Genomic DNA, 20,499 nt, shown 5'->3' with positions numbered 1-20,499 from the left:
TACTGAACATCCAATATGACTCTGTTTATTTGTCTTTAGTGCAGATCTTAAACTCAAGGAACTAACAGATTTCCACAGACATACAAGTAAATAATGTTAATTTTTAATTGCAATTTAAATAAAAACTATTGATGGTGCTAAGTGAGACAATCTTCTCATGTTTTTAAAGTTAAGAACGAACTAGAATGGTCAAAGTTGATGAAATTGTTTTGTAAACTGAATAAAGTATGTATTGAAATATAAATAGCCCTACAATGCAAATTTTAAAAGGCATCATTCAAAGAGCATTTCAAACTTACAGAAGAGCAAAACAATGTTTTAAATGCTTCCCATGCAGTTACTACAACAAGCCTTATTCAATCTTTATTTTAGGGTTAAAAAAACCCCAAGCCTAAAAATGCATTATTACATATTAAAAATGTTAGAATTTATTTAATTGGTCCCTCTTCTGTCCATAAACTTTAAACTATAGTTCTTTTAATTATGCCAAGTTTAAAGAAGAAGAAATTTGAGGTCACAAAGGGGTCAGAATCAAAGATTCCTCTCTCATTTTCAGGACAACATAGCAATCCAGCAAAACGGCACCTAAGAAATGCTTCAATGGTGTCTTTTCGTGGGATCTCTTAAGTACAATCAAAGTAATAACCAAAGCCAAAGCAATTTAATTTAGGAAGTCTAGCAACATAACAATGTAAGATACGCTTCATCTTCATTATAACTAGCAGTGGTTGGTTCCTGTGTGTTATTCTGCTGCAGACACTTCCAAATTAGTATCTTACAGCAAATCATTCCTAGCAGACTAATTCTTTTCCCCATCTATTAACTGTAATTGTCATTCTGAGTTACTTGAACCAAATTCATCCCTCACAGATGCTTCATCCAAGATCTATGCACAGTTCTTAGGAGAAAGGAACCTGTGCCCATCTCTTTGGGTTTACTGCATATTTTAAGCCTTGTCTTTTTTTAACAAAGTGAGATGCATCTTTTTTAACATTAGCACTCAAACTTTTTGACAGATTTTTCTGATAGCATAAAAACATATGTCATCCCCATTTCAATTCAGATTCTTCTGAGTTGTAGAAAGCACAATGGTGGTAAAATGAAAAATATTTTTGTGTATTATTTAAATTTTTAAAAATCCCTTACTTCTTCCAAAGAGAAGTGTTTACACAGCAAATAAATACTGATTCCCAGACTTGCTTGCATGCCAATTTCATTCAGAGTTAATTTGCAGCATCACATGTAAAATTGTTTAAAGGAAAAACTTCCTACTGCAGCAGGAAGTCTAGCAGAATCTATTTCAGGACACCTATGCCATGTTTCTGTGGTGTTTAAGAATGGCAAAATCTTAAATGCCAAGAGAGAGGCTCAGTCATTAAACAGTAAAAAATTGTTCCTCATCTGCAATAATCCAAAAATCATGGCATTCTCTGAAATAAAGAGCCAAAGATTATGACTGCATCAGTGAAAAGCTTCTCAGGAACACCCCTGAAGTTTAGACTGAACCTGTATTTTCAGGTGTAAATTAACACCACAGGATGCATTCGGAATACCGTAAACTTACATTCTGTGGAGCTCCTGCGCAGATCACAGTATTGTATTGAAATATCACCAGTAAAATATCGACTCTTCAGTCTTCCTTGAGGAGAAAAACAAGCCTGCCACTATTGTAATCCACAGTACCTTTAAGTTCAGCAGAGATACCTATCTACTGTACAGCTGCTCTGTTTGTAACTTCCCGGCATCATCACCATCATGCATTTCACTGAACATTTTCTTTACCTTACAAATTTAGCCAAACATATTTCAGAGGAAGTGATGTGGATGGCTTAAACAAAAAGGTTATTTAAGCTGTTGCACTATTTAAATGGAAGAGTTTTAGTGACACAACATGCGAGACAACTGTATTCTCAAATATGGCAATTTAATTTTTCAGACCGCACACAAGCAAACTGCCTGCTGTAACACTACCTGTGTTGACAGCTTACTAGTCTGTCTAATTTTTGCCATGAGGGCCAAATGAACTGTCACTGAAAATTTTAAAGCATCTCTGTTGGCAAAGCTGTTTTTCAGGCAACAGAAGACTAAAAATAAAAATTATAGAAAATAAGTGATGTTGAGTAAATAACCAAGACTGCAGCTGAATGTCCAAAGGCAGACTAAGGGAAACACATGCTGCCTGTAAAAAACTCATCTTCATCAATCACAATCTTTTAAAATTGAAAGGTAAAAGTTTTTCATGCTTATGTCCTGACACTGAATTAAAACCTTTCAGCTTTCCACTGTGTGCAGAGAACACTAGCGACCTGAAATTCCAATAATGCCTTTTGATACCCTGTATTGTTTTCTATCTACACGTTCACTCCCTCAGTTTTGAGCCTATTCATGGTGCTTTGCTAAGTGCACTAAAATGACTTTCCAGCCAGAAAAAGGAACTGAGTCCTTTGCCAGCTCCAGGCAGAGGGATGGCAGATGGCCTGGGAACCCACCGCTGCGATGGAGCACTGGGAGTCCAACCAGACCGCAGCTCTGAAAACCACAACGTCTCCTTCACCCACAAGCAGCACAGGATGCATTTTTTGGACAAACCACATCCTTATCTCTACAGAGGATACTTTTCTCTCAAACTTTCAAGGTGTTTCCCACAAAGCAAAGCCATTTCTATTTAAAGGAAAACCACAATGTGGCAGGTAAACATCACGGCTTGTCGCACCAAGGGGGCAGCTCAAACCTTTAATGTCTTAAACAGAACTCAGCACCGAGCAGATGACACTTGCTGTGAAACTAAAATAAATGTTAGTGTCTCTCCACTGGGATGGTTTGTGCACTCTTGTACTGCAGGTATAGCTAGGCATTGGTGTAATCATCACTAATGGTCAAACTCTGCATGTGATGGGATCCCTTCACCAAAAACACTTCGTGGTCAGGACCAAGAGTCAAATACAGAAGCATCCAGGGATATGCAAAAAATATCCTGGAGTGGCTTCAGGTCCCCACAGTGGTCCTCAGAGACCTAAGCAGACCTGAAAATACCATGTGGTGGCATAGTGGGTCACAAAGTACTTTTATGACTTTGACCTGAGGTACTTATTCTATGTGTTTTGGGGTTTCTTGAGAGGTGGGGAAGAACATGTCCCAGAAATCAATAAAAGTCTTCTTCAACAGGCTTTAAATTAGGCTTAAATTGCCCAGAGTGTAAACATTATAAATAAAAAGGCAAAAACTGTGAAAGCTACAAGACTGACTAACAACTAAATTGGTAAAAATAATTTTAGATCGCTATTAAAAGTTCACTACACAATAACTTTAGGAGGAGATTATGCCTTTTCCAGACATTCTAATAATAAACATTTACTTCCTTTGTGCAACCTGCTTCCTAGCAGGTGTGGGAAAAATGCCAGTTTTCATGGTGACAGCATCATCCACCATAATCAACTCAGTTAAATCAGGTATTTGTAAGATCTGCTGCAGTATTTTAAATAATTCAGCTAGAAAGCATTAGTTCAGCAACTTAATATTGCAATTTTCCTTTAAATGTTCTTGCCCTATGTAAAAGCTATTTTTCTCAAAAATAAAAAACTTCTAGCACAGCAGGCAAAAAGGCATGTAACCCAGTAAAAATTGGCAAGCAAAAAAGTTTATTTTTACGTATTTTTATTTTTATGGACTTTATTTTTGAGTGCCATATGATGATGGTTCTATGGTATAATATTCTCTGCAAGAATAATTCACACAAAGTCCTGTCCACAGCACTTGGACTAGTAACGTAACAGACTCAGCAGACAAAAACCTTGAAGAATTCAACTTTCTTTTGCTAATAAAATAACACTAATAAAATGACAAGAAGGCCCCTAAAATTTGCTGCCTCACATCTTAACATAGATGTGTCGGAAAGGTAAGAGTAAAAATTATTGATCCTAACGACATAAGAAAATGTTAACAACTTTATCTAAAATGTTGAAAATGTAGGTGTGAATATAGCTTGGGCACCTGTGTCATCATATCTGTATCCTAAAATAGGTGACCAGCTGAAATCTGAAAGAACTTAGAATAAGGCTAAGCAGGTTTGTCATGCACTGACATGTTGAGCTGACAGCACAGAATAAGTGCAGTAACAGCCAGGGCCTTACTGTTACACAGGCAAGAGGTATGTCGTGCCATTTCTAACACAGCTGCCAAGCTGTGGGCTTTATATATTAAAGCAAAGCTGGCCACTTATCTTAAGAATTAGATTATCACCATCTAGGGGGATTTGACAGTACTGACATGAGTTCATATAGGCTTACAAAGATCTGAAAAATCCAGAATTCAAAGGTAGTCCTTCCTCCCATTTACCATTTCTACACTTTGTTGGTGTGCAAAAGCACACAGGAACCTCACAACAGATTGTTTAAAATTTGCCCACGTCTTGTTATTACACTGCAGTCTTCAAATTTACACAGAGCTGCAGCTCTCCTGGGTTTTTCTCAAGTGTCACTCATCTAACTTAGCATGACAGCTGAGAAACGATGTCAGGCGCGTTACAGTTCAGTTTAAAAAACATCCTCTACCTGGTATCTCTGCAGTGATTGTCTTGCTGCTCCCTGAAACCTCTTCATCATCGTCTGACGAGCTCGTGCTGGAGTCACAGGTCAGGTCACTGTCGCTGGTACTGCTGTCCTGCAGCAGGTTGTACTTCTTGCGAGCAGCTGCCTCCCGCTTCTGTCTCAGCAGCCGGATCCTCTCTTTGTGCTTTTGGCTCCGGTGACCCTTTACCTTGGTAACTCGGCCGTTCTGCTTATCGCTAGACTGTCGGTTTTTCTTGGCAGCCATTGTTGAAGTTTCACTTTCAGACCTGGATCTCCTGGATTTCCTCCCAACCGCAGCCCCGGATACTGAGGAAGGGTCTCCGTCTGCGGCGGCTTCAGCTTGGCAAGGCTCGTTCTCCTCTGCGGAAGACAACGTGTCTGAGTCGGCCAAATGGCCGCTGGAGGAAGGGGAAAGCATGCAGTGGTTAGAAGAGTCACTCTCATAAACTCGGCCACCTGCTGGCTTGTCGCTCTCCGTAGACGCCAGCTGAGACTCCGAGGAGTCCCGCCTCAGTTCCATCAGCAAGCAAGGCATGGAAGAGAGCACTGCTGAGTCTGCTGCAGTGGACATGCTGTCCTTCTGAGGTTGTGTCTCAAGTTCTATAGGCCTGTCTACATCAGGAGCAGTCTCTTGCTTTTCAGAAGTCTTTGGTGGAATTTCTGAATCAACAGGTTCTTCTGCTTTTCCTACTGCCTCCATCTTCATTGCAGAGCAAGGTCCTTCCAGTCTCAAAGCATTGAGCACGTTGCTTAGGAGGCTGGGTGAGCTAGATGTGGACTCCAGCAATGCAGCAGCCTGCACAGGAACAGAACAGCAGGAAAGAATTACACAAGTAACTTAGCCTGCTCTTCACAGTGTGACCTCAAACAACTCACTGCTTTCAGCTGCAGACAGAATGGGTTCACAAAACTCCAGAGTGGTTTGGGTTGGAAGGGAACTTAAAGCTCATCCAGTGCCACCCCCTGCCATGGGCAGGGACATCTTCCACTATCCCAGATTGCTCCAAGCCCTGTCCAGCCTGGCCTTGGACACTGCCAGGGATCCAGGGACAGCCACAGCTGCTCTGGGCACCCTGTGCCAGGGCCTGCCCACCCTCCCAGCCAGCAATTCCCAATTCCCAATATCTCATCCACCCCTGCCCTCTGGCAGTGGAAGCCATTGCCCGTGTCCTGTCCCTGCATGCCTTGTCCCCAGTCCCTGTCCAGCTCTCCTGGAGCCCCTTCAGGCCCTGCCAGGGGCTCTGAGCTCTCCCTGGAGCCTTCTCTTGTGCAGCTGAGCACCCCCAGCTCTGCCAGGCTGGCTCTACAGAAGAGCATCTTATTGCTCAGCATCATGCTGGTTTTCTTCATTTACTTTTTCCTAGTAAACTCATCATTTTACACCAAATTATTCCTTTATCTACACACCATGAAAAATGGTATTGGAGTCACATTGAGTGGGGCTCCCAATTGGAACCACTTTGCATGGGAACCTTATATACCAAAGACTTATTAAATAAAGAATTGCCGCTAAATTGTCAGAGCCACAGCTACAGGCTCTGGCTCCAGAGGCGTTAGCTACAGATCACACAGACTGCTCTCACCAGAAAACTACCATGCTGGTGAGTCTCGTCAAGATGTTTTAGGAATATCTAATACACCATTCAGGAAGTCCTTGAGTGTCTCCCATGCAAGCCCTGGTTATGTGAGAACCTCAAGGCTGATACAGTTTCTCTCAAATCTTTCAGGAAAGAAGCATTAAATAGTAGAGGCTGCAAGCAAGAAACATTATCTACCCACACCAGTACCCTACATTTTACTTCAAGTTATATTTTAATAAATTGCACTGCTTCAGTGCAAATACGAAACTGTTTATCTAAATTATAATTTGCACATTATCTACCCAGAAGTACCTGAAGCAACTTCAAGGAAATTTTCTTGGAGAGATCAATAGTTACCCTTCTGTCTTCCTTATTCACATTTTGCCTTTCACCTGAATTTTCTCTTGGAATACAACACAGAATAAAGATCTTTCAATTACCACATTCACTTACAGATTAATTGCGTGGAACAAATCCTTTATAGCCTCAGAAGTACAGTAAATGATAAATTTATGGCACTTCAAAAAACAAAGAGCAGGCAAGAAAACACAGCAGTGAGATCTTATCTGAAAAACTGCATTTCTGCAGAGAAGGCCAACTAGCACTTGAGTACCCTGAGGAAGCACAGATAGTTCAGAGATTTTTCTGTACCCTGAGAGTCCTTCTTCAGTTTCCTGATCCATCCCAAGCTGGCTGTAAGCATGGAATTGAATATATGTATGCAATAGACAATGTAAGAATACTTCCTTGCTTCTGAAAGGTGCTGTGCAAAACTCAGCATTGTCCTGTGTGCCCTAACACATTTCAAAACATTTTTATAGAATACTAAAATAGAGTTCATGCTTCCTTCAGGCTAATGAATGAACTGCTGTATCGTACAAGGAAATGATGAAAATGCTTATGTGTGAGAAACATTAGCTAAGGAAAGAAAGGTTGGTTAATATCAGACATCGCAAGAAAGACAAAGATGACAAGACCAGGTCTGCTAAATATGAGGAAAAAAGCCCCACAGACCCAAAATCCCAAACAATGAACTCAGCAATTATCTTCCAAAAACCAGAATAAAATGTATATTGTGGAACAGAGGAACTTGTATACCAGGAAAAATATTTGTGCATACTTGCATTGAATAACCTTCTCTTGAAAGCAACTTCAAAGATTACTTTCTGGAGACAGTAATTACAGGTAAGCAGTAAGTATCACGTAGGAACAATTTATTTCAAAGGCTACAGCAGAGCACCAACAAACCCAAATGATGAATACACACATTCTGAGACAGAAATTCATGTCAATAAAATCAGTATTTCTGAGTAATTCACTCACAAACCCGTATTATCAAATAATCAAATAATTATTCTATTATACAGGTAAGCAAAACACAGATTTGATGATGGAACAAGTGGAATATGTATTGTACCTGCTAGTGCAGCTCCCAGCTTTCCTCTGGCCATGTACTTTAAAATGAAAAATATCTTTTCTAAGAGTTTTGAAATGTACACAAGGAAAATATTGGTTGCTCAGACACAAACCAAAAGAGTATTAGCTTGGTCAAATGAAAATATACTTAAATATTCATACTAATAACTGCAAAACAGTTTCGGCACTGTTCAACCTTTTAGCCTGGGGAGCACAAAGAACAGAGCTTGACACAAAGTTAAAAGGGAAGCCAAAGCCAGCTGTAGATTTTTTTCCATACATGTCCTACTTGGAAACATCACATACCTCACAGCTCCCAAAGGGCTGTAACAACACCTGCACTTGCCTTTCCATCTCTCAGGACTATCAGCCAGAAAAAAATATGTTTCATCTGCACATTGCCACCTTGCTAACAGCTCAGTTACAATTATTTAATTGGATTTTCTTAATATTAAGTGGGATTTAACTTTAACTTCTTTAACTACTTTCTTTAACTACTCCAACCACACTGGTCTGATCCCTCACACAGTGACTTTCAGGGAGTTGGCAGTAAAGGAGAGAATAATAATTTCACAACACTGATGTTTTTCTGTGTGTATAGGAAAATACCCACACATTCTGGTAAGGTTTGTACTCTACAGGTCAATTGAACTGGCTCTTTAGACATCACCAATTCCATCATATATATATATATATATATATATATATAAAAAAATAAACCAGAGCTTTGCCTTTCACTCAATGGGGAAAAAAAAAAAACCTTACCATGACTCAAACAGGCTTTGCTGCAGGGAAGAACAGTCAGTTTGGCAGAAAACATCTATGCCAAAGAAAGCCTTGTCTCAAAGAAAGGAAAAAAGTCTTCATTTAGTTCTACTGGAAAAATGTACAGAACAGCACGAAGACTTTATTGAAGAATTCCCATTCCTATCTTGCTACTCACCTTTCTAGTAACATTACTAGAAGAGGAAATCTCAAGGTGATGCTAGCAAAAGACCATCTTTCTACTGAAATGAGAACACAGCATCGAAAAAAAGTTGCAATGCTTACGGACACAGATGGATACTTAATTAGATTTTGATCAGAAATGGCATTCTCGTTTTGCTGATGAACAGATACAGCAGTGACAATATTAAAAGGCAGGTCTGTAAAAAATTTCTGTGCTGGGTTTTTCCAACAGAAAATACTATTTTCCAAGACATACATAGAACACACAGCTGTGCAGAAACCATTAAATTATCCTGGGAAATATTTTCAAATCATGGACTCTTTTGTAAAGGCAAACAATTTGTAACTAGGGAATCTGCACTTTGGTGAAGAAATCTAGAAGGATTTTGAAGATCAGATTTGCAGACAGCCCAGCCTCTCTGGGCCTTGTCCCCATTCTTTTCCCACAAAACTGTGACTGCACCACCATGTTCCCTCCTGTGCACAGAACTGGCTCACCCTTTGGTGGGAAGACTCCTTTCAATAAGCCAGCAGAAATCAAAATGTGAAAGTAAGTGACATTTTCTGCCAGAGCTTGCAGGGAGGAGGGAAGGTAGAGCAAGCACAAATCATCGCTGTAGAAAAAAAAACAAATCTGATTAAAAGCTGCCTGCTGTTTTGCATCATCACACCTTGAACTCACAGGTTCTGCCTAGACACAGCAGAAGGTCCTGAGCATTCCCTCATGGCATTGTTTGCTCTGGGACAAGACTTTTGTAAATTAAAAAAAAAAATATTAAGAGTAAAAGGCCTCAGAGGTGATAGCAGCTTCCTGAAGAACAATTTTCATGTAATATATACTATGGCACAAAGATGTGTATTAAAGATAGCAGGTTTCCCAGAGCAGAGTCTCAGGCATCAGATTATAAAAATAAATAATTTAAACCCCAAACAAATAAATCCCCAGGGAATTACACAATTTAGGCACCCACCCCTCATCCATCTTGCCTGTACCTCTTAGTTCACTGCTGATTTTTGGGGCCTTACAGCACCTTACTAGGCTTTTTCTCCATGTCCAGGCAGGCCATTCAGCTCGTGTGGAACTGCAGCTTCTGCTGGTGGCTGTTGCCCGCTGATCTCTGGTTTGAGTTCCTGGTGCCTCTGCTCCCGAGCAGAGCACAGGGAATTAAAAAAGCCCTCACTTAGGTAAAAGTCCTCAGCAGTAAGTGCACAGCTTAAGGTTGAAGGCTTCATCAAATTCAGTTACTGAGGCCAAGCAATCAACATACTAAATCAGGTATAGTATATTAACAGCTAGAATGTTACTTATTCTACTTACAACTTACTTAAGCTGAACAAGGAGTATCTCTCAACAGCCTGAAATACTTAATAAACTCCATGACACCCTAACCTTAATTGTGCATTGACAATTTAGGTGTTATTGAGCTGACTAATGACAAAGAATGCCTAGCTTGTATGAAGCAAACCAGCTCTTCTTAACCTATGGACAGGACAGATTCTTATTTTGGAGGTATTAGTGTTTTCACAGCAACTTGCTGGAAAACTCACTTTAACTTATTACTAACATGTTTCCTCTTAATCACAATCCAACAAACCACTTATTTTCCCTTCTTCTTTTCTATATCTCTGATATAAGAACATCATATCACCTTCTTATGCCAATTCTAGCAATGGTTAAAATGAAAAAAATATTCTGCCTTTAATGGACTTACAGTTAGTGCTGAAAGAAAACAATTTGAACAACCCACCTCCTCTCACCACTTACCATTCACCACTGGAAGCCACAACAACAACAACAACAACAACAAAAAAAGAAAGAAAGAGAAACTGTACCTGTATTATTGCAGCAAATGACTGCGTACATTCTTTAGGCTTTTGTGACTACAGAAATGAAAACTTTGACTGCAGTGCAGTATATAAGTTACTTGTTCAGAGTACACAGTTAACTAGAGATCCTTCTAGATCCTTCCAACCTCACTGCCTCAGTGCCACAGAAGTCAGTATTTTCGTCTAAATCTGTGTATGTTTTGATATTTATAAGGAACTAAATGCTCATTTTTACACAAACAATTATTTCCACTGCCAGTGGATTACATTATCTCACATTTACCCAACAGAGATGGAATAAATCAGAACTGCGAGAGAAGTAATGACAAATGCATAAAACAGAGGCTAATAAAATTATGTAAAATAGCTGACTGTTTTTAAAAATGTAAATACATAGACAAGCTCATTAAGAACTCTGACTCGAACACTTGATAGACTGTGTGTCTGAGGAGGGTGGGCTGGGAGAGAAGCTGCACACAGACTGGGTACTGAGGAGTTCACTTAATGCATATGTCTGCTTCATAATACAGGATAAAATTTTGGCAAAAAGCAAAAGTTAGGGCCTCTTCTGACAGAATGACGTGTAACTCTGAAGATGTGAAGTGCTAATGAACCTGTCCACTTCTGAAGCTTCACCGAAATCCTTTGCAGGTACAGCTGTGTCTTGATCATGCTTTTTTCCTCTCAAATCACCTTCCTTTCCATTGAAAATCAATGCAATTAATATTGTGAATTCACCAGTGCCATTTTAATACCAAAAAAACACATAGAGATATCAGAGACTCACAGAACAGTTTGGGCTGGAAGGGACATTAAAGACCAGTTCCAATCCCCTGCCAAGGGCAAGGACACCATCCACTAGATCAAGCTGTTCCAAGCCCCATGCAGCCTTGCCTTGGACACTTCCTGGGACAAAGTATCCTGTGCCAGGGCCTCACCACCCTTACAGCCAAGAATTTCTTCCTAATATCTCATCTAAACCTACTCACTGTCAGTTTACAACCATTGCCTTATGCCAGACAGCAGAATGCTTAAGTAACTAAAAATTAATAAATTGAAATAATCAGATATTCATCAGGAAAGGCACCTTTGTCTGCACCGAGACAAATGTAGAAGTACCAACAATTTCTAGACTTTCCAGCTTGTTCAGCTCCTCCCAAAGACACCACACATTCCTTTTCATTTTCTTTTTAAGTATCACACAAACGGATGCACTTAACAGAAGCAAGACCAGCACACAGTCAATTTAACTCAAAGACAGTTGACTCAGCTCTGTGTGGATGTGTGTGCACGATGCTCCACAGCAGATTTTTCATAACACCAAGCCGCCCCCACAGGGATACTGTGTAATATATAACGTTCCTTTGAAAATGATGCCCTAAAGCTGACTCACTGGCATGCGATTCTACCTAAGGCACATTTCTGGGAGTGGAGCAGGATCTTTATCAGATGATTCACAAATCAGGCCTGCTAGCAACCCAAAGAATAGGACCCTTCAGAACCATATGGTATAAGAGCTGCAGTGTAAAACAAAAGAAGAAAGGATTAAACTAACTCTGTGTTTCAACTGGTTTTGCATAAATAAATGGTTAAAAACAGGCTGCTCCTACTGAGTGCTCAACAGGTTGCATATACAAATTACCCAAGCCTGGATACAAATTACAAGTATATGTGTTAATACAAAGCTTTGCAAGAGCATCCTTTGCCATCTTGAAAAGCAACATTTTTTTTATCCTACATAAAAAGCAAGACTGCACATTTAAATACAGGATTTTGCATTGTAATGCTTAGTGCACATATTCTGCCTCTTTCAGAGGACAGGCAAGTACCAGTTAAGGTTTATTTCACAACTCTGTACACAGGCTTCCATAAACATTCACCAGCTGCATTTGGAACCACATAATAAAAAATCACAATCCTTGCACACAGGGTAAAAAGTATGCAGGGTTGGCTGCACTGAGCCTTCTAAGAATCTCCTTTCTTCCTCATAATGAAACCATTTCTCTCAAGGGCACAACAGTTTAAAGTCTACAAAGCTCTCTACTCTGAAAATTAGAGGGGGCATACCTTTATTACTGTCTATTCCTAAAACTTCAAGCAACTCACTAAGATTTTTTTCTTTCATCAAAAAAGAAATCAACACAACAAAAGTTCCCTTTTCTCTCTGCTACAGATTAGTTTGCAGAAGGCCACCCTACAGAGTATCATCACATGGATGGACCATCTTTTTCTAAGATACTCGGTTTAACAGATTTTCCCACTTTACCTATCCATTTGTTTCTTGAAGAAAATGGGTTCTGTGCTTCCCCATTATATATAAACAGATCTCCTCAAGAAATGTTCTGTTGTTCTACCACGATCGAAGTAATGCTCACATAAAAGCCACATTTTGAATGGCTTGAGCAGCGTGTAACAAACTAATTCTAATTTTCAGGGCAGAGTTAAGAACATTTACCTGAGCTATCCTTAAAGTAATCAATGGTGTGTCATTTGCCAACAGCTCCAACTGGTAGATCAGGACAACTGCAAGTAACGTCAAAGTAAAGTAGTAGATCTATCTCAGCAGTGCCATATTCACAGAATCATAAAGGTTAGAAAATACCTCTAAAATCATCAAGCCAAACAACCTTCAACCCAGCACCTCCACCATGTTCACCACTAAACCACGTCCTCAAGTGCCATATTCCACAGTGATTTTCCAGCATCTCCATATTTCAGCTACCCAAAAGCTCAAGGCATTGCACTAGGCTGGCTGTGGGTTTACAACAGCCATTTAATGAAGATAAGTTATGACAGACTAAGTAACTCTCCAGTTTGTAAATATTCTGTGGTCAGACTTTCTTACACATCTTTGCCATGGGAACCAAACAAAACCAACCTTCAGGAATTTTAAAGTTTCAAATGCTTTAATTCAGCACCAGAGATTGTTTTTGCTATAAGGTATAGGGCAGTAAGACACCCACTCTATGGTTTGACCATCAGGTAACACATCCTGAAATTCTACAGAAGGGCTGAAAAGGAGCTGCAAGCCCAACAAGCCCTGATCTCAAATAATTTTCTTATCCACATAACCACTCTTCCTGTTGACTTGCTTCTTTAATTCTTAAGCTATTAGTATCAAATCTAAGTACTGCCATACAGATTTACAGATGTCATGTGGCATTCAAATTATGAAATTTAACAGCTGTTGGGCTGTTCTTGACACCAAATGACCAGTACCAAGAGGTGCCAATTGACTTCAGCATCCACCAGATTGCTAAAAATCAACAGGGCAGTTTCGACGTGTCCAAAGTGCTCCTAAAAGAACAAAGGATTCATGCCACAGGTCTCAGTATGAGACAAACAGATTGGTTCTACAAATGAACAGAAGCTACCTTGGGTATTTAGAAAAGAAGAACAGACTGGGTCAAAAGCCAGTTACGTGCATGGTACCAAAAATACCTCTAACATGGGCTTTACTATCACATACTTTCTACAGTATTTACTTCCAGTTGCAGAGAAGAAGAAATTTGAGCTCTACTTCAAGAGACCAACAGACCAGAAAGCAGACACTTCTTTCCCACACAAAAGACTTTGCATGTATTTGACTGCAGAAATTAAATAACAATATGTAAGAATATACTAAGTTACCAGCTACAAAAAGAGAAAAAGGAAAATTAAAAGGCAGGTTTCAGCAGTACCATGAAAGCAAGTACTGACAGGCAGGAAAAAAAAAAAATTAACCCACTCATTCCACCCTCCCCCCGCCCCCCAAACCAAACAAGCCCTAAAATGCATCTTTTACCCAGAAACTACTTCTTGTGTCATTATTTCTGTTTTGGAAAAAGTGTCTCAGCCAGCAGAACTAACAGCAACAGGAGACATAAATTATATAAACAGCTTTCCCAGTAAAAGGGGAGATGGAAGAAAAATACCAAAAGAGCGTGGAGCCTGGATTATCAATTCAGCCTCATTCCATTAATTTAACACAGCCTTATTGCTGCTGGAGCTCGGAGAGTTCCACATAGACAAGCAATGAAAGCCACTACAGGTGTTAAACAGTAAAAAAAAAGCATTTTGATCTTGTAAAACAAACAAGGGCAATCAGATGTCTGTTATCAAACTCACTTTAAGTTGGGGTGAGGTTCATAACTGATTATTGAGAGCTTATGAAGGTAACCCTGGCAAGATATGCAGTTAACTTCCTTAGCTTAGTTTTATACAACAATTCCTGGGTTTTCTTTATTACAGTGAGTGAATCCAAAGTCTGTATTTTGCATTTAAGATGACTTGCTAACAACAGTAGGTGGAACCCTGAAATACAGAACTTCACCTTGAAGGCTTTCTCAACACAATACTCAAAGAAATACGTGGTTTTTTTGCACCTCCTGACAACTTCTGCACAGTGCTACCAAAAGGTGTTACCTCCTCTGGAGGAACTTCGGTTATTCAGAGTTATTCAGTTATTATTCAGTTATAACTTCAGTTACTATAAACAGAAATTGCACTTACGGGCTCACAGGCACCACTACCCAAAAGACCATTCTTTCACACAAAGGCAACTTCATTTCCAAAAAACTTCTCACCAAACAAAATGAGGACCCACAACCAGCATTTCTCCTAATTTCCTTCATTAGGAGACAACCTTTAAATCATTGCATTTCCAACCACAAGCACACAGAATTAGTAGACAGCTGCCCTGATCTATTCTTTACCAAGAGTTTTTCCCTAAGTTGCCAGATTGCTTAGAAATGTCTTTCTGGTAAGATCTGGCATTCCAAGAGAACATGAACCAGGAGAGTGAGCTCAGGAACCAGGAGAATTACCAGCTGATGAGAAAGCTGAAGTACAAGAGAACATCACTGCTTTATCCCCCCCCCCCCTTGCTATCAGATAAAACAGATTCTTTTTTTTTTTCTCAGATGTTTGACAGCGCTGTTGAAGCACCAGCCTCACACTGGAACCACGGAAATGCAATAGTCCCAGCAGAAAACAAATTACTGAAATGGTAATTTTTTCATCATGCAGACAACTGGTATTATAAAGTCTGGCTCTTAGTTATTCCCAGTTCTGCTACTGTGAGTCACTTGGCCTCTACCCATGCTGGATGAATGGAACTCAAATCTGCCTTCTCTAAAATAAGTTGTGAAATGCTAACAATCAAGCCTCATGAAACAAGACACTAGAGCAGAGAGATAGCAAGAGGAATGCTTATTTAATCAAGATCTGGATCTTCCTGCTCATTTTCAGGAAATTTTGAAGTATCACACAGGAGAGTATCTTGCAGGACACTGCAGAGCCCTCACTATAACATCAAATCTGTGATCCAAACACACTGAAACAAAAATATTAGCTTGAAGGAGTCTTCAAATACCTGCATTTAATTAAAAAGTGACCACCTATTCCACTTATTATTCGAAAGTCATCAGATAGAGTATTTACAGCTTCTGAGCTGTTTTCTTGGGAGACCAAATATCACAAGGCAAGGTAAGGCTGAAGCCTGTACACTATTCTGCTTAGATCAATTTCTGAGCATTGGAGGGACAGACTTCCTGGTCAAACAGATACAAAACCTTCTCAAATAAAAAGGGGTATAAGGTGGAATCATTCTGAACCCTACAGCTGACACACCTCACGACTACGGCTAAGTTACTCGACCTCCTGGAGCAGTCAGCAATGCATCTGACAGAGTGTCACTGCAACACCTGAGCTGCTGTGCTGCGGCTCGTTTCCCTACATGAGTAATCTGTGTGTGCCCCAGCTGCAGGGAGCGAGTCACATCCACAGAGAAACTGCTACACGCACGGTTCACTCTCATCAGACAGGGGCAGAGGCAACACTAACGAGTGGGAAGGGCAAACAGAGATTTAAATTTGAATGCTTAAACAGTAACACCAAGTAAGTGATGAGTATCAGTCACTCAGCTTAGCTCAGAGATGTAGTACATCAAAGGAAGCAACAGCACAGGCTAATGTTTACACCACATGCACATTTTGATTTACAATCCCTTTAATCCAGTTCTCTTTTTGCTCAGAACTGCACATTTGTGGACATTGTGTTCTAAACCTCAAGTCTCAGACTCAGAACTGCATTATGCACTAAAAACTTGGAACAAAGATGTGACAGAAAGTACAATTTTTGTGGTGATTTGTGTTGTCCAAGTTCCCTGCAATTAATATCTGCTGCTACAAATTCCAGTACCCTAAGTTTGGCTGCTCCTAAGTTAGAGTGATAAAGGCTGAACTCCGGTCCATGTGCTGAACATTTATTTTTGTTCTGGAAAACCAAAAGTTGTTTCCTTTCCACATAAGGTCATCTCAGAGCATCGACACACACTGTACCACACTTTATCTCACAGCTCTTTCCCAGCACTATGCCTGTCCCCCTTTCCCAGTGCTCCTTCATTTTCAGTTCCCATTGCCACCAGTAATGTTCAAGCCAGCAAAGATCTTCAAGTTTTAGTAATTCCTTTCCAAAGTACAAGTTACACACTGGGAATTATGTTATTTAAACCTTTTACTTTGATCTAGTAAATGTGTTATTAAATCTGCTGCTCAGTTTCTGTCAGTGGTTGCAGTTTTCTAAGCCATTCTGTCAACTGCAGATAAAACCACAAAAGCTGAGATTGACCATAGACCCAATGCTGTCAAAAAGTACCATCAACACAAGTTTGAAATGTTATAGAAAAGTATGTGCAGGTTGCTTGAAACTATTTACTCATTTGAAAAACTTTCCAAAGCTTTCATATCGCTAGATAATTGGTGGTATTTTGGTCAGAGGGTAACCAGAGTTGGATCCCTCAGCTTGCAGCCCCTTCACCGTGTGGTACGTAGAGAACCCCCATCTCATTAACAGATGTTTCAGTGAGATGTTGATATACAGGCAGGTCAAAGATGGCACATACATTCTTGGTGGTGCAGGGAGTTGATGTGATAATATACAAGAGAAAGGGAAAAGAGGGAACAGGGTCCAGGCAAAGAATGCTGCATTTTAAAGGTAAATATACAGCAAGGAGAAGGAGGTCAGGACAGCCAAGGCAATTACTTCTTGTTGTTCTCATTGAGTTACACCAACTTATCTCCCTAATGTTTGATGTTCAAAGCCCCTCATGATAATCCATATTTACTCTTACTTCACTCAACCTTAACTTAGCCCATTAATCCCACCCCCTCCACAGTGCCAATTTGTCAAAGGCACCCAAACATCCTTCCTACCTCCCCTTTATCAGCCTGAGCAGGACAACATTTTCTGTGCACTGTGACCATTCTCAACTGCCTTGTGGGTGGCTTCAGGCTCCTTCCCCTCTCCCCTCCCTCCACAGCACCCAGCTGAAGGCACCCACTCCTGGTTTGTGAGTGATTCCTGGCTCTGTGATTCCCTCCAAGCAGGCAGAGATGACCAGGCTGCCCTGCCACACACATCACATGTCTGGATGTGCAAGGGCACAGTCCTCCCCTCTCCCTGACTTCTCACTGCACCTCTTCACCACGCCAACCAGCAACTGGGCTAGAGAGCAAACAGAAAGAGTCAACACTGTACAATTAAAAAATTCAAGTGTTTCAAAATGAGTCAGAACTGCTACCCTCACGTACTCGAGCAGAAATACCAGCTGCCTAGACTCACACACCACCTTCCATCACCCACTGTGTCCCTCCCTCAGCTCCCCAGACAGAGCACCAGTGTCCCTGGTAAGCCAGAACCACAGAAAACTGCTTTTATTGGCTTTCAGTAGCCACATAACCACCCCCTTTGGAGCTTGCCTGGACATCACCAGCCTCCTCTAGATCACTAGAGGTGAGAAATACTCAGAAAATTATTCTTAAGAATGACTGCTGCTGGGAAGATGAGTTCCCCATGCTTCCTCTCACTGCTTTGCTATTGTGTGTGTATATATATATAGGTTTAGCAAACACATGACAAGCAGCTCACTGTTCTCCTGAGAGTCTGCTACAGACTATTTCCTCCACATTTTCCTCCTCCAGGGCAGCAGCAGGGAAAGCTGTGCTGCCCTGACTGTCTGGCTTCCAGCACTAGCACCACAGAACAGCAATTACAGGTGCTAACTGGGGCAGGAGAACCACACAGTGGGAAGCTCATAAGAGCACCACACTCAGCTTCCACCTCAAGGTCAAACATTATGTTTTTAATAGACTTAAGCAACGTTAACACACTTTAAGAGAAACATTTTAAATGTAGCATTTGTTCGATGTTCCAAGGGGAGAGGCATTACTGTTTGTACTTAAATTTTTAGCTTGGAAAGTGGAAATAGTTTAGTCCTTGCATGTAAGTGAAACAATTATTTGGTCTGATGGTACTTTGACAAGTATCAGAGAAGATCTAAAAACGAGTAAAATCCATGGGAGGGGGAATTAAAGGAAATGTTACGTTTTTAAAGAGATGCGCAAGGCTTCAAATATTTATTTATTACTTCACTTTTAAAAGCTAGAATTACTTGTCAGGGGAAAAAGAAATCAAACAGGACTGACTTCTGCCATCTTGACACACGAGTTTTTTTCAGCTTTTGAAGTGCTATTAGGTACTTTGTGCTGGTTTAAAGTGCACAGCTAGTTACAACCACGGCCTTGTTTAACAAAGTTATTGCAGTTACAGTTTCACCAAGGTACCTACAAACCTTAAGGCAAGTTGCCTTGTTCCACCGTTAACAAACTGAGACATAAATACACTTTAGTGCTTAACAAAGGTGGAAGCAGTGTAACCCTAAAAAAAAAAAAAAATCAAACAAAAAAATCAAAAAATCCCCCAAGTCTTTAAGAAAGTGGCCTTTGTTGTCCAATAACCTCCAGGCAAAGAAAGTTACAGTACTGGAACTGGGGAAACAGTTAAAAAAATTACAAGTCTACTCAGTCCGCCTTGCTTTTTTCACTTTTAAAAAGAAACAAGTAGCACAGTTAAGTTTTATATTCCCCTCGGACGGCTGTGTGGCTCGGAGCCACATCTGCAACCCATTAGACGTCAGGAGCTCAAGGGGAACCCGGGCTTGATACGCAACGAGCAACTTGAGCGTCCCCCCGCATCCAAAACACATTTTCCCACCGCAGGAAACACACCATCCAAGGTAAACAAAGGTGCAGAGAAACCCCCAGAGAAGCGCACAACTGGACCCCTTGCACCGTTTGTTTTTCCAAGGGGTACTGCTCACACAGCTTCAAAAGTCGTTGCAGGAAGCACAGGACCAAAAAAAAAAAAATAGATATAGGCACGTTACAAAAGTCTCGGGAAAGACCAAGCGCCCCCGAGCTGCCTCAGGAATCTGTGGGGAGTTTCGCCCGGCGGGGTCAGGGCAGCTGAGGGCGGCGGGGCAGGGGCAGGATCAGGGGTAGGAGCAGCATGAGGAGCAGCAGGAGGAGCAGCAGAAGGAGCAGGACCACCCCTGAGGGGCGCAGCCCCCGCTCGCAATCCGGGGGCCGCGGGGCCGCTCCCGCCCGGGGCAGCCAGGCCGGTACCGCCCCCTCCCCGCCCTCACGGCACCGCTCTCACCTGTGCGAGGCTGGGCCCCTCGCGGCCTCCCCGGCGGGGGCAGCGGCCGGGGCATGGGCGGCCGGAGGAGCCGGAGCCGCGGGAGCAGCCGGAGCGGCCGGGAAGAGCCGGGAATGTCACCGGGGCCGCCGCGCCGTCACTTCCGCCCGCCGCGCCGCGCGGGCCGCCCGCTCCCCACAGCGACCCCGCGCGGCCGGAGCGGGAACGGCGGGAGCGCCGCCAGCGCAGCGGGGCTGCGGGAGGGTGCTGGCCGTGTGTCCGTGTGTGTCCCTGTGTCCGTGTGTCCCTGAGTGTCCCTGTGTCCCTGTGACCCTGTGTCCGTGTGTCCCTGTGTCCCTGAGTATCCGTATATCTGTGTATCCCTGTGTCCCTGTGCCCCTGTGTCCGTGTGTCCCTGTGTCCGTGTGTCCCTGAGTGTCCCTGTGTCCCCATGTCCCCATGTCCTTGTGTCCCTGTCCACATGTCCGTGTCCCAGTGTTTCTGTGTCCCTGCCCTCATGTCCATGTCTCTGTCCCCATGTCCCCCTGTCCCTGTGTCTCCCTGTGTCCCTGTCTCTTGTTCCCGGGTCCCCATGTCCCTGTGTCTGTGTCCCTTTGTCCCTGTGTCCTTGTGTCCCTGTCTCTGTGTCCCCATGTCCCTGTCCTCATGTCCGTGTCCCTATGTCTCTGTGTCCCTGTCTCTGT

General features: G+C 41.8%; 1 protein-coding gene across 2 annotated transcripts in view; it reads right to left on the bottom strand.

The window, feature by feature from the left end:
- ARK2N (arkadia (RNF111) N-terminal like PKA signaling regulator 2N) overlaps positions 1–19,912 on the bottom strand; it is a 44,541-nt gene extending 24,629 nt beyond the window's left edge. Inside the window, exons 1-2 of one of the 2 annotated variants that reach the window (XM_062512923.1) lie at positions 19,817–19,912; positions 4,551–5,364 (exon numbers count right to left, since the gene is read on the bottom strand). In XM_062512923.1, coding sequence (XP_062368907.1) covers positions 4,551–5,274 — 724 coding nt within the window. In that variant the 5' untranslated portion in view covers positions 5,275–5,364; positions 19,817–19,912. Of the gene's footprint in view, positions 1–4,550; positions 5,365–19,816 lie in introns of those variants that run through there. The other variant, XM_062512922.1, reaches the window with a different exon arrangement.
- Between the last annotated feature and the right edge of the window lie 587 nt (positions 19,913–20,499).

Source organism: Cinclus cinclus, chromosome Z (genome assembly GCF_963662255.1).
Source record: "Cinclus cinclus chromosome Z, bCinCin1.1, whole genome shotgun sequence".
Classification (NCBI taxonomy): domain Eukaryota; kingdom Metazoa; phylum Chordata; class Aves; order Passeriformes; family Cinclidae; genus Cinclus; species Cinclus cinclus.
The sequence above is the reverse complement of the archived record's forward strand: the minus strand, read 5'-3'. Positions and strand labels throughout refer to the sequence as shown.